Source organism: Eptesicus fuscus, chromosome 20 (genome assembly GCF_027574615.1).
Source record: "Eptesicus fuscus isolate TK198812 chromosome 20, DD_ASM_mEF_20220401, whole genome shotgun sequence".
Lineage (NCBI taxonomy): Eukaryota > Metazoa > Chordata > Mammalia > Chiroptera > Vespertilionidae > Eptesicus > Eptesicus fuscus.
This window is the reverse complement of record NC_072492.1, coordinates 44,736,861-44,751,083: the sequence shown is the minus strand read 5'-3', so window position 1 is coordinate 44,751,083 and position 14,223 is coordinate 44,736,861. Positions and strand designations below refer to the sequence as shown.

Here is a 14,223-nt window from a genome sequence, read left to right as displayed (position 1 = left end):
TGATGGCAGCTAGGTCTGTGCTTGGACTTTGAGAAATACTCCCTCCCCACAGAGGAGGGATCTACTATCTTCAATTGCCTTCCATCACGACCACAACAGCCTGATTTCAACTTGACATTCAAAAATATCAAGCCCAGCCAGCCTGGCTCAGTGGTTGAGTGGTGACCTATGAACCAGGAGGTCACGGTACAATTCCTGGTCAGGGCACATGCCTGGACTGTGGGCTCAATCCCCAGTGTGGGGTTTGCAGAAGGCAGCCAATCAATGATTCTCTCTCATCATTGATGTTTCTATCTCTCCCTCTCCCTTCCTCTCTAAAATAAAAAATATATATATTTAAATATATATATTTATGTGTGTGTAAATATATATTTACCTTGTCTTGAAGTTTTTTATCAAGAGCTCCACATACTACTTCTTTTTAAATTCAAACTTTCTGATCTATCCCCCGACAAAATATTACAGACAATATTTTTCAATGAAACATGACTTTTCTCACCTGGTTTCCGATAGAAATGCAAGCTTTGGAGTCTAAATCTCGAGGCGGCCTAAGGAAAACAAGGGGGGAAAGGGGGAAATGTGAGCATTTAGTCAAAAATGTCCTTCCCAAATCAAATGTGATTGGAGAGATTTTTTCCTTACAAATAAGGAGGAAGTTTATGAGTAACATAAAGCAGCATACAAGTGTTAACAGTGTGGGATTTGGAATAAAATACATTTGGGTTTAAATTATTTAATCTCTTGGAGCTTCCATTTCTTTTTTAACCTGAGGATACTGGTATACCTACCTCATAGAGTAGGAGTATCAAATACTTACCTCAAATAGAGTAAGAGTATCCAGTAAAGTGCTTAGCAGAATGCCTACCATACAGTAAATATCCAACAAATATGAGCCCTATGAGTATAGTTATATAATTATATTATTCCAGTACGCCTCAAACTTTGTTTTCATCCAAGAACACCAAGTGCCCAGTGAACCCCCTACTTTTTCCACAACTGTTTTTTTAAAAAAAAACAATAATTGGCAAAATGGTTATCTTAACTCACAAAATTCACAGACCATAAGAATTCAAAATCTATCTGGTCCCTGCCTTTATAGATGGGGGAGAAAAGGTCCGGAGAGGTGAAATGACTCGTCCAAGGTCACAACGAACCCAGGCCCCCTGGTTTCCAGGTCAGAATACCTTCTCCTCTATCAGGCTGCATGAACCCAGGCCCCCTGATTTCCAGGTCTGAATACCTTCTCCTCTATCAGGCTACATGAACCCAGGCCCCCCCTGATTTCCAGGTCTGAATACCTTCTCCTCTATCAGGCTGCCTAATTCAGTTGTGACAGTTCTTCTCTACAGAGTGCACACACCATCCAAGGCTCAGCCCAGCAGCCCGAGGCCTGCTGAACCCGAGTCTCCGTCAGACGGGGCACGGCCGTGTGTTTATTTCTACTGCTTCACTGCTGCCTGGACTGATATCAAGCCACTTAAGAGAAAGACGTTTGGCTTTGGCTCTGCTCCTAACGAGGAGCTTAGAAAAGCATTTTCCTGAAATAAATGCACCGAAAACATCACGACGCAAATCGTATGTGCCAGGAAACATACTGTTAATATGGCCAAATAATAAAGCAACGGAGGGGCCGTCCATGCCAGGGCTGTCTCTAGGAAAACACCAGGAGGGACAGAAGGCACGGCAGAGGAAAGGAAGAGAGAAGAGAGCCCTTTGCCAATGATAACTTTTCCCAACCCTAATGTATTGTAACTCTACCCCTTCTGCTGCAACTAAAGAAAGAAAACAACGAGGGAGACGTAGGAATATAAACACAGATAGAAGCTTGAGTCTTTGGCTTTCTTGGTAAGCTTTCTCTCACCTCAAAATCCCTTCGAAATGCACAGAATACCTAAAATAAGTTTTCCTAGACAAACTGAAAACCAGGGCCTGGGAGGGAGAGAGGGAGGAAGAGCATGGAAAACACACATGCACACACTCACACACACATGTGGACACGCCCAGTGACGTATTTATATATCTTATGTTTCTGAACAGGGAATGTTTCTTGAGAAACACATTTCCAGAGGAATTAAATTAGTAAAAGTCTGAGTTCTCATTCTTAAGCTTTCCAAAGCTATTTTTCTTCAGCTGTCACCATTTGTGTGTACTTCCAAAGAAGTGGAACTTGGATATAAAGACAACTGTTACTTGAAACGTGTGACTAGTATAAACAATAAAAAAATTTTGCAATTGTTCAGCATTCTTCCTTCTAAAAGCAGCAGAAAGGGCTGCCTCCGCTTTCTTGCTATCCAGTGAGGGTACCGGGGGAGCCCTCTTCCAGGCCTGCTTGTCCGGGATTCACCCCAGGGCTCTGCAGAGGACAGCCTGCGGCCCAGCTAAGAGCGATTTGGACAAGTGAAAGGTTATAAAAATACAAACAACAAAGAATAACCGACAGAGGCCACTGGGGCCCAGAGAGCCTAGAATATTTGCTCTCTGGCCTTTTGCAAAAGAATTTGCTGACGGCAGCTTTATACTAACTTCGCACCATACCTCTACCGATGAGGAGGGTTTTGTGCCATTTTGCAGGCTGAGGAAAATGAAGTGCAGAGAAACTGCTGAAGCCACAGTCCTCAACAGAGCTGCAAATAAAACTAGCATCACCTGACTCTGAGTCTCGACCTGAGGAGGAAAGGATACATGCTGAAAACCGGGTTAGGTGCTTTACCTGCAGCTCATGAATTATTTACCACCCCCTCCCTACACACACACACACACACACACACACACACACACACACAACCTTTTCCTATGCGTACCATTATTCCCATGTTCCAAATGAGTTTAGCTAACCTGCTCCCATGTGGTGAACCCAGAATTCTAATCCAAGTCTGACTGAACCCACAAAGCCTGCTCTCAACACTCAGGCTTCCCCTAATGAAAATGATCAATCCGCCCACGCCCCAGGCTGGAGGGCTCAGCAGGTCCGCCAAAAGCATCAGAGGACGGGGCCAAGACCGACAGATGGGACTGGGTTAGCTGACACTGTGTCCTGTCCAAGGCTGGGCACGTAAGTTTGCCTGGGGCATGGAGTCTCTGGGTAGGAGGTTTATATTGTGGGTGGATGTTTTCTGTCACTTCTTCAATATTTTCGTCCGCTGGGGAAAGAACCAAGCCTGTGACAAAATTCCTTCCCTGGAAGGTATTCCAAAGGGCACCTAGCGTTAGTGTTTTATATGAATAACCAGCTTTGGTGTATTACAATTATTTATTTATAAATACTGCATGAGTAATCAGCTCACTGGTTATTGTTACAAGTCTTCTTCTTCTATCCAACATTAGAGAACTGACATTGAAACAGAGGAAATCATTTAAGGCCTTTGTAAGAGATGGTGAGATTAGAACCCAGAGCCGTACCATGAAATCTTCTCAACTTCCCTCATTCATAGCCAGGGACCACCTGGCCACAGTCTCTACCCGTCTAATCTGTGGCTACCAGAACATACCTGAGAGCCAGAGAGCCCTGAATTTGCCTCCAGTTCTCCCATGTAATAATAGTGCTGGGATAATAATCACAGCAACTCGTGGCACTACCTTCACTGAGAAATGACAATGGGACAGGCTCTAGGATACATAATATGGATTATGATATCTCATCTTCATAGCAACCACATTGTTGTTTATTCCTATTTTTTTTTCAGAAGGGGAAACTGAGTCTTAGGAGGGTTAAGTAACTTGTCTAAGGTATTCAACTCGTGCAGTTTAGATCCCAACTACAAACCTCGGCATTCTAGCCCCAGAGCCTGAAGTCTTACCCACAAGGCTATGCTCGGCTGCTTTTGAGCAAGACACCTGACCCTTTTACAGGTCTGTTTTCTGACTTATAAAGGGAGAGTTTCTTGTGAGGGCTGAGTGAAAGAATGCTGACTGGCACAGAACCGACGTAGAATTAGTTGCTGCCAATCAAGTGAGGGGACAGCTTGGAAACCTAAGTCAAAGACACACTGGCATCAGTTACTGAAAGAAAAGGCTCAAGCAGAGGGACCACACACATGGAACTAAAGAGAATGGAGCTCTGTCCCGGGCTATTTATTTTTGTGTAGTACAGCAGAAAGAGGCAGGGTATAAATGCTCAGAGTCACCAAGCCAACCTCAGATAATTGCCAAGGAAAATTCAAAATGTGGAAGCCACTTCTTTAGGAGTAAAACTTTAAGCCTCAGTATTAAAACAACAATAATAATAATAAGGCTTTCCATGAGCGAAAGTGGTATAGTCTACAATAATGCTTTACACAGTGAAATAGGAAAGTATAGTCAAAGTTTATTCTATCCCTTCACGGAAACACAATACAGAAACTACTTTTATCTTCGCATGGGTTTATAGTCATTTGTTTGTATGAAGGAAGGATTTATGGTGGTTTTCAAATGTTTATAAAATATAGAAAATTAATGCAAATTAGAAGGTGAAGAGTAAAAATTTTAAAGGGAAGTAATATAAGACAGTTGAGAGATTGATGGAAGAATATACCCCAAAGGATAAATAAAGAGCAGAAACCAATAAAAATGAAAACAGGAAAATAAAGTTGGTTCTTTTAAAAAAAAATCAATAACATGAATAAAACTCTAGCAAGATTGACACAGAAAAGAGGCAAGACAGACACAAATTACTACTATCAGGGGAAAACCTCATTAAAAGATATTCAGGAAATACTATGAATGACTTTACTCTCATAAATTCAACGACTTAGAAGAAATGGACCAATTCCTTGAAAACCACCAACAACCGAAACTTATCCATGCTGAAAATCATCAGCTGACTAGTCCTGTAACTACTAAAGAAAGTGAATTTGTAGTTAAAAAAGCTCTAGGGGTAAAATACACAAGCTCATTTTGATTCACTGAAGAATTTTAGAAAACATTTTTTAAAAGAATTGTATATATTGAAATATTATGTTGTATACCTGGAACTAAGGTAATATTATATGTCAATTTTATCTCCAAAATATTTTAAAGGAATTAAGACCTATTGCATATAGTGCCTGCCAAAAAAAAGGAACACTCACCAACTCATTTTATGAGGCCAGTATTACCTTACTATCAAAACCAGAAAATAATAGCACACACCAAAACAACAACAACCCCACTACAGACCAACATCTCTCATGAATTTAGACAAAAATCCTCAACAAAATTTTAGCACATCGAATTCAACAATATATAAAAAAGTAACACCCTAACCAGTTTGGCTCAGTGGATAGAGCATCAGCCCTCGAACTGAAGGGTTCAATTCCGGTCAAGGGCATGTACCTTAGTTGCAGGTTCCCTGGCCCTGGTCAGGGTGCATACAGGAGCAACCAATTGATGTGTCTCTCTCGCAACAATGCTTCTCTCTGTCTCTCCCTCTCCCTTCCACTCTCTAAAAATCAATGGAAAAACATCCCCGGGTGAGAATTAACAAAACAAAACAAACAAAAAAAGTAATATACCACAACTGAGTGGGAATTATTTTGGGTATGCAAGGCTAGTGCAAAATTTTAAAAATCAATCAATTTAATCCATATCAACAGGACAAAGAAGAATCTGTGGCTACAGCAACTGATTTGAGCAAAAAAAAAAATTTTTTTTCAACAAAACTCAACATACACTCATGATAAAAAATAAAAAAAAACTCCCAGAACACTTCAACCTCATGAAAAGCATCTATAAAAATCTAATATGCTGAATGATGAAAGATGAAATGCTTTTCCTCTAAGATGAGGAACAAAGCAAGGTGGCCTGCTCTCACTAATCTTACTGAGCACAGTACAGGACATTCTAGCCACTGAAATTAGGTAAGAAAAGAAAGGTTTAAAAATACAATTTAAAAAGGAAGAAATAAAAGTATCCCTTTTTTTTTTTTTTTTTTTGCAGAAGGCATGGCTAGCTATACATAAAACGCTAAGAAATCTACCAAAAATCTCTTAGAACTAATAAGTAAGATCACAGGATAAGATCAACACAAAAATCAATTGCACATTTAGATACTGATAATAAAGAAGTGGAAACCAAAATAAAAAAATAGAATGCCATTTACAATTGTTCTCCCCACTCCAAAAAAAAAAAAAAAAATACTTAGGCTAAAACCTAATGTTATGATGAAAACTATAAAATACTGATAAAAAAAAATCAAAGTTAATCTAACTACTTGGAGAAATCTACTGTGTTCATGGATAGGAAGACTCAATGTTAGTAAAAGATGCCAATTCTCCCTAAATTGTAATCTATAGGTTAAACACAATTCCAATCAAAACTCAGCAAGTTTATTTAAAAACATCAATAAGCTTATTCTAAAACTTATATGAAAAAGAGAAAGGCCCTGAATAGCCAAAATAATTTTGAAAAAGAGGAGCCACATAGAAGGAATTGCTCTCCCTAATGCTAAATCGTGCTATATAGCCCTGTATAGCTGCAGTCACCAAGTCAGTGTGATATTCCCAGAGGGACAGACACACAGATCAATGGAACAGAATAGGGAACCCAGAAATAGATCCATTAGGTATGCTCAATTAGTATTTTACAAAGAAGCAAAAGCAAGTAAATGGAGGAGGGGTGGCCTTTTCAACAAATGGTGCTGGAGCGCTTGAAAATGCATCGGCCAAAAAATAATAAAGCTCAACCTAAACCTCAGGGAGAGGGTGTCCTGCTTCTCCAGGACTTGAGCTCACTTGGGGACTTGGGCCAAGGCCTCAACTAATAAAAAAAAAAAAATTTTTAAGTGTTCCTTTACCTCATTTTGCCTTCTGTTTATGTGGGATAGGATCTAGGTGTCGGGAATCTGAGTTCTCATCAAAGACCATTTTCCATCTCACCCCGAGTTTTATAGTCGTGGCTCTCACAAGGATTTACTTGTTTGCTCAGATCTATATGGAAAAGCCCAAACAGTCCACACCCGGAGTCCTTGCTGGACTAACGGGGGACCCCATCTGCCAAATGCATCTGTGGCATTCAATTTCCAGCCAACCAGTCGTGTGAGACGACACCGAGTTCAAAGCTACCCATTCACTGCAGACTGACCGACCTAGTGTGATTAGTGCAAGTCTCAGAACGGCGAGCACCCAGCTTTCCCTCTGAAGGACTCTTCCTTCTCACCATTCTTCCGAAGGTCAGGATATTGCCTGCCGGTGCAAACGTGAAGCCCCCTAGCCCAGAAATCTGTAAAGTGTGAGTGTTTGGATGAAGACGATGATCTTGCCAACTTACGTGGAACTGGTCTGGGGCTGTTCAAATGCTTCTTTTGGAATTTTGAGGCCAGGGTTTCGCTTCTTGCCTGCAGGGAAAGACATGAGGATAACGTTAGGGTCTGTGTCACCGCACTAGCGCAGGGACAGGGACGGCAGCAGCAGGAGAGGGCTGACCTGGGACCGTATCTCTCATCTCCCCCATTCAGGGCTCCACTCCCTGCCCAGGAAGTCTGTGAGTGACAAGTGCCCACACGCAAGGCTGAGCAGAGCTGCAGTCATGGATGAGGTTTTCCGCGGTCCCGGGTGAAGATGTCAGTTTAAGAATGCCACCTCTTGGCCTGGCCGGCATTCTCAGTGGTTGAGTGTTGACCTATGAACCAGGAGGTCACAGTGTGAATCCTGGTCAGGGCACATGCATGGGTTTCGGGCTCAGTCCACAGTGTGGGCTGTGCAGGAGGCAGCTGATCTAGTCTTCTCTCTCATCATTGACATTTCTCTCTCTCTTTCCCTCTCCTTTCCTCTCTGAAATCAATAGAAATATATCTAAAACAAACAAACAAAAAGGAATGCCAACTCTGTTTATCTAGGAAGACCTGGCCTTTCTCCCTGATGGAAATTTGTCATTCCAACTTCTCTCTTATACAGGACAATGGTAACGGTAGACGGTGCTGCTTATAGGTGTGTGTTTTTTTTGTGTCTTTTTTTTTTTCATGTCAGTGAAACATAGTCACCCTTATCACAGTATCCCACCATTTTCTAAATCCCCTGTGAACAACTGATAGAAAACCATGGAGGTAAAATAAAAAATAAAAATACTTTCCCACCGTCTGCCCTGCCCATTCTCAACCGCCTGCCAGAAGCTGAAACACCTGAGAGAGAAATAGAATAATATTTATTTACATTCGCCCTGTTCCAAAAGGATTAAGATAACAGATGGGCTCATGCAAGGAGGTTATCACTTCTCCGGGAGCCAGATGGGCACGTAACCGATGCGTTCATCGCTGGGCTGAAACCACAAGAAGGCTGAGCCCAAATTATTTTGTAGATGAGTGAAAAGAACAGCCTGAGAAGCGCCAGCTCAGGAAGCAGATCAGAGGAAATCGCTGTGGAAGGGCCAGGGATTTTCCTCATCTAAGGAGATCCTAGGTGTCTCCTGGTGCCAAAGCAGAGCTGCATAGGACACCCAGGTGCCACTTTCCTTCTCACCTCTCCTACATGCTGCCAGTGAGCATGCGGAGCTGACTCAGGCCCTGGATAAGGTCCTGGGGAGGGATTCTGCAGATGCAGAACTTTAGAAATCAAGCCTTGTACCTGCTGGCTGGACAATGACTTCCAAAGACTCCAGGGACTGCTCACCATCACAGAGCCAGCTATGACCCAGTCAGAATCGGAATCCAGGTTTCTGGACCCCCAGGTCAGAGCTCTTTCCACTGTTTCACAATGGAAGAAGTTTAGAGATGATTAGAGAGAGAGGGGTGATGAAAATATGGGATTTTTTTAAACATATATTTTTATTGATTTCAGAGATGAAGGAAGAGGGAGAGAGAGACAGAAACATTGATGATGAGAGAGAATCATTGATTGGCTGCCTCCTGCACATCCCACACTGGGAACCAAGCTGTAACCCTAGCATGTGCCCTGACCAGGAATTGAACCAATGGCCTCCTGGTTTGTAGGTTGATGCTCAACCATGGAGCCACACTGGCTGGGCTGAAGTATGAAATTTTGAGTTAAAAAAACAAACAACTTTCTACCAGCCAGTGACCTCAGAGTCACTTTTCCTCTGCCTTTCCATGTCCTCCATTGTAAAATGACGAAGTAGCATCAATACTTACCTTATCTATATATATAAAAGCCTAAGCGACCGTTACCACTGAATGACTGAAATGACTGGTTGACCAGTCGCTATGACACACACTGACCTCTAGGCAGCAGAAGCTCAACACTCCCACAGCCAACCTCCTGTGGCCCCTCCTCCAGCCCCCACCAGCCGGCCCCAATAGGGAATGGGCAAGATGCCCTGATTGGCCAGGCCAAGGGACCCCACTCATTCACAAATTCATGCACCAGGCCTCTAATCCTATATAATAAAGAGCTAATATGCTAATTAGACCGAACAGCCAAATGACCTTCTGGACGTCCTTCCAGACAACCTTCTGGATGAAGCCGGGGCAGCAAGGGCCAGCTGAGGCTGCGAGGCAGTGAGGGCCGAGTCCCTTGCATGAATTTCGTGCATCGGGCCTCTAGTTAGACTAATATGAGAATCAAATGAGATACCTATAAAAGGGCATTGAGACACCTCAAGTAGCTGTTAATTATAATCATTCAGAGAAAGAATCTGTACACTTACATTAACGAAGTCATGTAAGACAGTGATGAACAAAACTGGCCATATTATCAAAGCCCAATGCAATTTGTAATTGAGTCTTCTTCTTTATTTTTTATTTTTTGCTTCCCATGCATTCAAAATCCAAAATCTAGTTCAATTCTGCCAGGCTGTACAAAGCCAGGGGGGAACGCCTTTTAGGACCACCCTCATTATAACAGGTTCCCTCCTCATGTCTGCTTAACTATACGTTTTATCAGATTCAACACTCACCACTGACTTTCTTACACCTGGAACTCAGGGCCATTTAGCACATGTTACTAAATTAGCCAGTTGCTGACAATACCCCATGCTGCACTGTGACCCACGAAGAATTCTAGAAGAATACTAAGGGTGGGACCTGATTGTGAGAATCCAAATACTAGGTAAATGGCCTAATTCCCACCTATGGGCCTCCATCAAATAGAAGGGGAACACTATGTTAAATGAAATAGTCTGGTACCCAATGAATAACAAATTCAGAGAGCTAGGTACAGATGCCAGTATAGGTGACAGGTGATACAGGCAATCCCAACAGCTACACCCCGATACTTCCCTTGACATTCTGAAGATAAACCTAAACAAGCATAAAAACTATCCCACCTGCGATAAAAAAAAAACAAAAAACCCTCCAGGTATCATTTCAGCAAACCCAAAGCAGATGTTATTCCTCAATCCCTGCATTTCTCTCTCCTTCACTTCTTCTTACTCAGCTCTTAGAAGATACACAACACAAGAAAAATAGCTCTTTATGGAGAAAACCTCTTTTGCCAAACTTTAACAGAGCAAAGGAATTACGACACCATAGCAATGAATTATTCGCCATTCCTTAGTAGCAACCGATCATTACACTCTAACTCCACACACTCAGCACATCTATACCACGAAATAGTCAATGAGAGAAAGAGAGAGATACCTCGTGGCACGGAGACTAATGGAATAAAGGACCGAGACAACAACCACGTCTTGGGGGTGTGAGAAAGGCCCTGAGTTCTCTTCCGACGGCAACGAGAAAAGTAGTTCCAGGACACACAAAACCTAGCTGGATTACAAGGCTGGAAAATACCCTGCCTTCCTTTTAAAAAGTGGATCAAATGGCACAAAATTCACAAAGCACACACATACACACCCCACATTCCATAATTCACTTACCTGCTCGCCACTGCAAACACAGCCCCGTGAGAAGCCAGCGGGAGGGAGTCTGGTGAGGTTTTGGAGGCTGCAAGGAGGGCTGGTGGGCAGAGACCCCACAGAAGCCATGCTCTGCTTAGCGCCCGAGACCACAGTGCAGCAGAAGGCAGCAGCACTGAGCAGGCTCCACCCTCCTCGAGGGCCGATCTGATCGCAGCAAACCTCCGGGAGTTTATTGTTCCCGGGAAACTGCAACTTCAGAAAGAGGGAAGGGAAGTGGGTCCATCTAGACAGTAAGGCGTGGCATTAATCATGAGCCAGACCCAGAGGAATAAATCTATACACTAATTCTGCACAGTACAGCATTCTGCAGCCTTTCTATATAAATGCCTCTCTCCTTTCTTAAAAGGGAGAAAAACAGTATGTGGTCCATTTCAAGCTGTGTTGATTTCAAAGCAATCTGTTCCCGCTGGCAGGGCTGCCAACCCCGGACGCTCACGTTGGGATACGGTGTGACAAAAAATTAACGAGGGAGCCATATGAATAATAAAGCTAAGTGGCCGAGGATGTTCAACAGCATTTTCCCTTGATATACTAAAGCAAAAATGACCAAAAAAAAAAAGTATATCCGAACGTAGGCTCTATTTATGTTACATGCTAAAAACCAGCCTTCTCAGAAAGAGAGAATTCTGTGAATTTCTGGAGGTCTCCACAAGCTTTGCCCTTTTATTGGTGCAATCTGCAAAGGGTGAGCCTCCCCGGCCTGACCCAGCCTATGCAGGACTGCGTGACATCAGCCCGTGTCACACCCATGCCTGTTTTCTCTGAAAACATTGTAGTCGCACTGTTCCCCTCCAACACACACACACACACATACACACACACACACACACACACACACACACACACATATTTGCAAAATTCATCTTAGAACAAAGCTGGGTCACTGTGATCCTGGCCTGGAACAAAATGGCACTGGGGGGAAAAAATACACCAAACCTTGCCCATGGTTAGAAAACATTTCCCAGGCCACAGAAATGCTAGCTCGCTCGCTTTGCCCGTACCGAAAATGATGGGGTACACAAGACCTCTTGCTCAGCGCCCACTCGGGGAGGCAGAGCATAAAGGGCTTCTCTCATGTGCCTTATTACATAAAACAGAGGATCGAGCTCCCGTGCCAACCCAAACAGGGCGAGAATCCCACAGGGTCAACAAAAGGTGGCACCATGAGGATATGCTGACACCCAAATATTTGTCATCTTGGCTGACGTGGGGGGGGGGGGGGCGCGGTGGGCATAAGGATGAGGGTTTATGATTATTGACACAGCTTTACAAAAGGATGGCATTGCTCCCAGGGCCAAAATTTTTTTTTTTAAAAACCTGTTTCCCAATGTGAATGGGGTTGCCGGCCAAGTAGCTGGCAACCTGGAGCCTTGGCTGCCCTCTCCTTAGTCCCTGCATCTAGGCTTCAAGTTCCAAGGGGAGCTGGCAGGAACACCGGCGGAGAAGTGTCATTCTGTGTTGTTAAACTGCCGTGATCGGATGCAAAGCCACGGAGGAAGCAGGGCAGGGGAAGGGGGCGCAGGGGGAACGCCGGCTCTGCGAAGTTGACATGAAAGTGGGCACACACGCTCCCGTCCCCCAAATGCCGGATCTCGCCCACCCCCGAGAGACTCCAAGCAGTCTGCCAGACGTCTTGGGGATTACATAAACGTTAGAGGAGGGAAGTGCAAAGCTACCCTGTGCAGTCATTTTGATTTCAAGGAGGCAGCTGAGTCTGGACTTGACCTTTGTGTTCCCAGCGCCTACGGGGCTGCAGTCCCCTGGTGGACGGGAACTCAACCTTCCGAACTCACCTCACTGCACACCCCACAGGACCTTCCCAGACCTTCCGAAAATCACTGTCCTCACTGACCGACATCTAGCACAATGGGAACTGGATGGGATGGGAACTGGGTGCCACTTTCCCAGATCTCCAGCATTTTAGTTTAAAATGTCCGCTGTGTTGCCCAGCCGACATGGCTCAGTGGTGGAGCGTGGACCTATGAACCAGGAGGTCACAGTTCGATTCCTGGTCAGGGAACATCCCCAGTAGGGAGTGTGCAGGAGGCAGACAATCAATGATTCTCTTTCATCATTGATGTTTCTATCTCTCTCTCCCTCTCCCTTCCTTTCTGAAATCAATAAAAATATAAGAAATAAAATAAAATGTCCACTGTGTCTACAAGAGATCTCCAAGACCATCTACTATTTATATGCCTCATAACCTTTTCTTGTAGTCTCAATTATTTTTGCATTTATGTATTTATTTTTGCATGTATTTATTACTTATTGGTTTACTGTCTAACTTCCCCATATAAATTCCAATGTGACAGCCATTTTGCCCAGGAACTGAAAGGTTGTAACTAAGAATTTTTCAGTTTCAGATTCAAGAGGAGACGTCAGCTATGTTTTTCAGTAAAGGAGTGTCATGTCATGTCCTCCATGTTTCCAAAAAATAAGGTAATGAGATTCATCTTATATCTGCAGGATGTTTTGAAACTATGTTTTACACACACATGCACACACACACACACACACAAATCCCACACATACACACCTTGGTGTTTTAAGTTCCAGGTCTTTGTTCTTATCTTCCCTGGAATGTTCTTTTTTTTATTTTTGACAGTATATATCCCCCATATTCCCTTCTGTTGCCCCCCTCCACCCAGCTCCTGCCCCAACCCAGGCCTTCCTCACACTATTGTCTATGTCCATGGGCTATGTATATATGCATATATGTTCTTTGGTTAATTTCTTCCCATTCCCCTCTCTGAGATCTGTCAGTCTCTCCTATGCATCCATGTCTCTGGACCTATTTTTTTCCTCAGTTTATTTTGTTCATTAGATTCCACATATAAGTGAGATCATGTAATATTTGTCTTTCCTTGACTGGCTTATTTCGCTTAGCATAATACTCTCCAGTTCCCTCCATGCTGTCTCTAAGGGTAAGATTTCCTTCTTTTTTACTGCTGCATAGTATTCCATGGTATAAATGTACCACAGCTTTTTTATCCACTCACCTACTGATGGCCACTTGGATTGTTTCCAGATCTTAGCTATTGTAAATAATGCTGCTACGAACATAGGGGTGCATACATTCTTTCTGATTGGTATTTCGGGATTCTTAGGATATATCCCTGGAATGTTCTTATCACCTGTCTCCACTGGTCAACTTCAACACACAGCTCAAGCATGTTCTCCTCAGGAAGTCTTACACACACACACACACACACACACACACACACACACACACACACACTAAACACCCCTTGTCTGTGTGGCCACATTTCACTTGGCATATCTTGAATGTCTTCTTCCTACAGGGCCTGAACCTATCTGGTCCCCCATCTCTTCCACAAGAATGCAGGCTCTTCAAAGCCCTACGCCATGTTTGGCCCATACACACAGTTAGCATTAGACCCAAGAAATAAGAGGCAGAGACCACAGCAATCTGGCTCATAAATAAGCTGCTTAAACTTTTCA

At 43.4% G+C, this 14,223-nt stretch overlaps 1 protein-coding gene across 3 annotated transcripts in view; it reads right to left on the bottom strand.

Moving 5' to 3' along the window:
• The window catches only part of MAP2K6 (mitogen-activated protein kinase kinase 6), a 104,646-nt gene that overhangs the window by 33,886 nt on the left and 56,537 nt on the right, over positions 1-14,223 (bottom strand). For 2 of the 3 annotated variants that reach the window (XM_054709034.1, XM_008156260.3), the window contains exons 2-3: positions 7,222-7,288; positions 500-548 (exon numbers count right to left, since the gene is read on the bottom strand). In XM_054709034.1, coding sequence (XP_054565009.1) covers positions 500-548; positions 7,222-7,288 — 116 coding nt within the window. Of the gene's footprint in view, positions 1-499; positions 549-7,221; positions 7,289-10,719; positions 10,815-14,223 lie in introns of those variants that run through there. The other variant, XM_028132289.2, reaches the window with a different exon arrangement.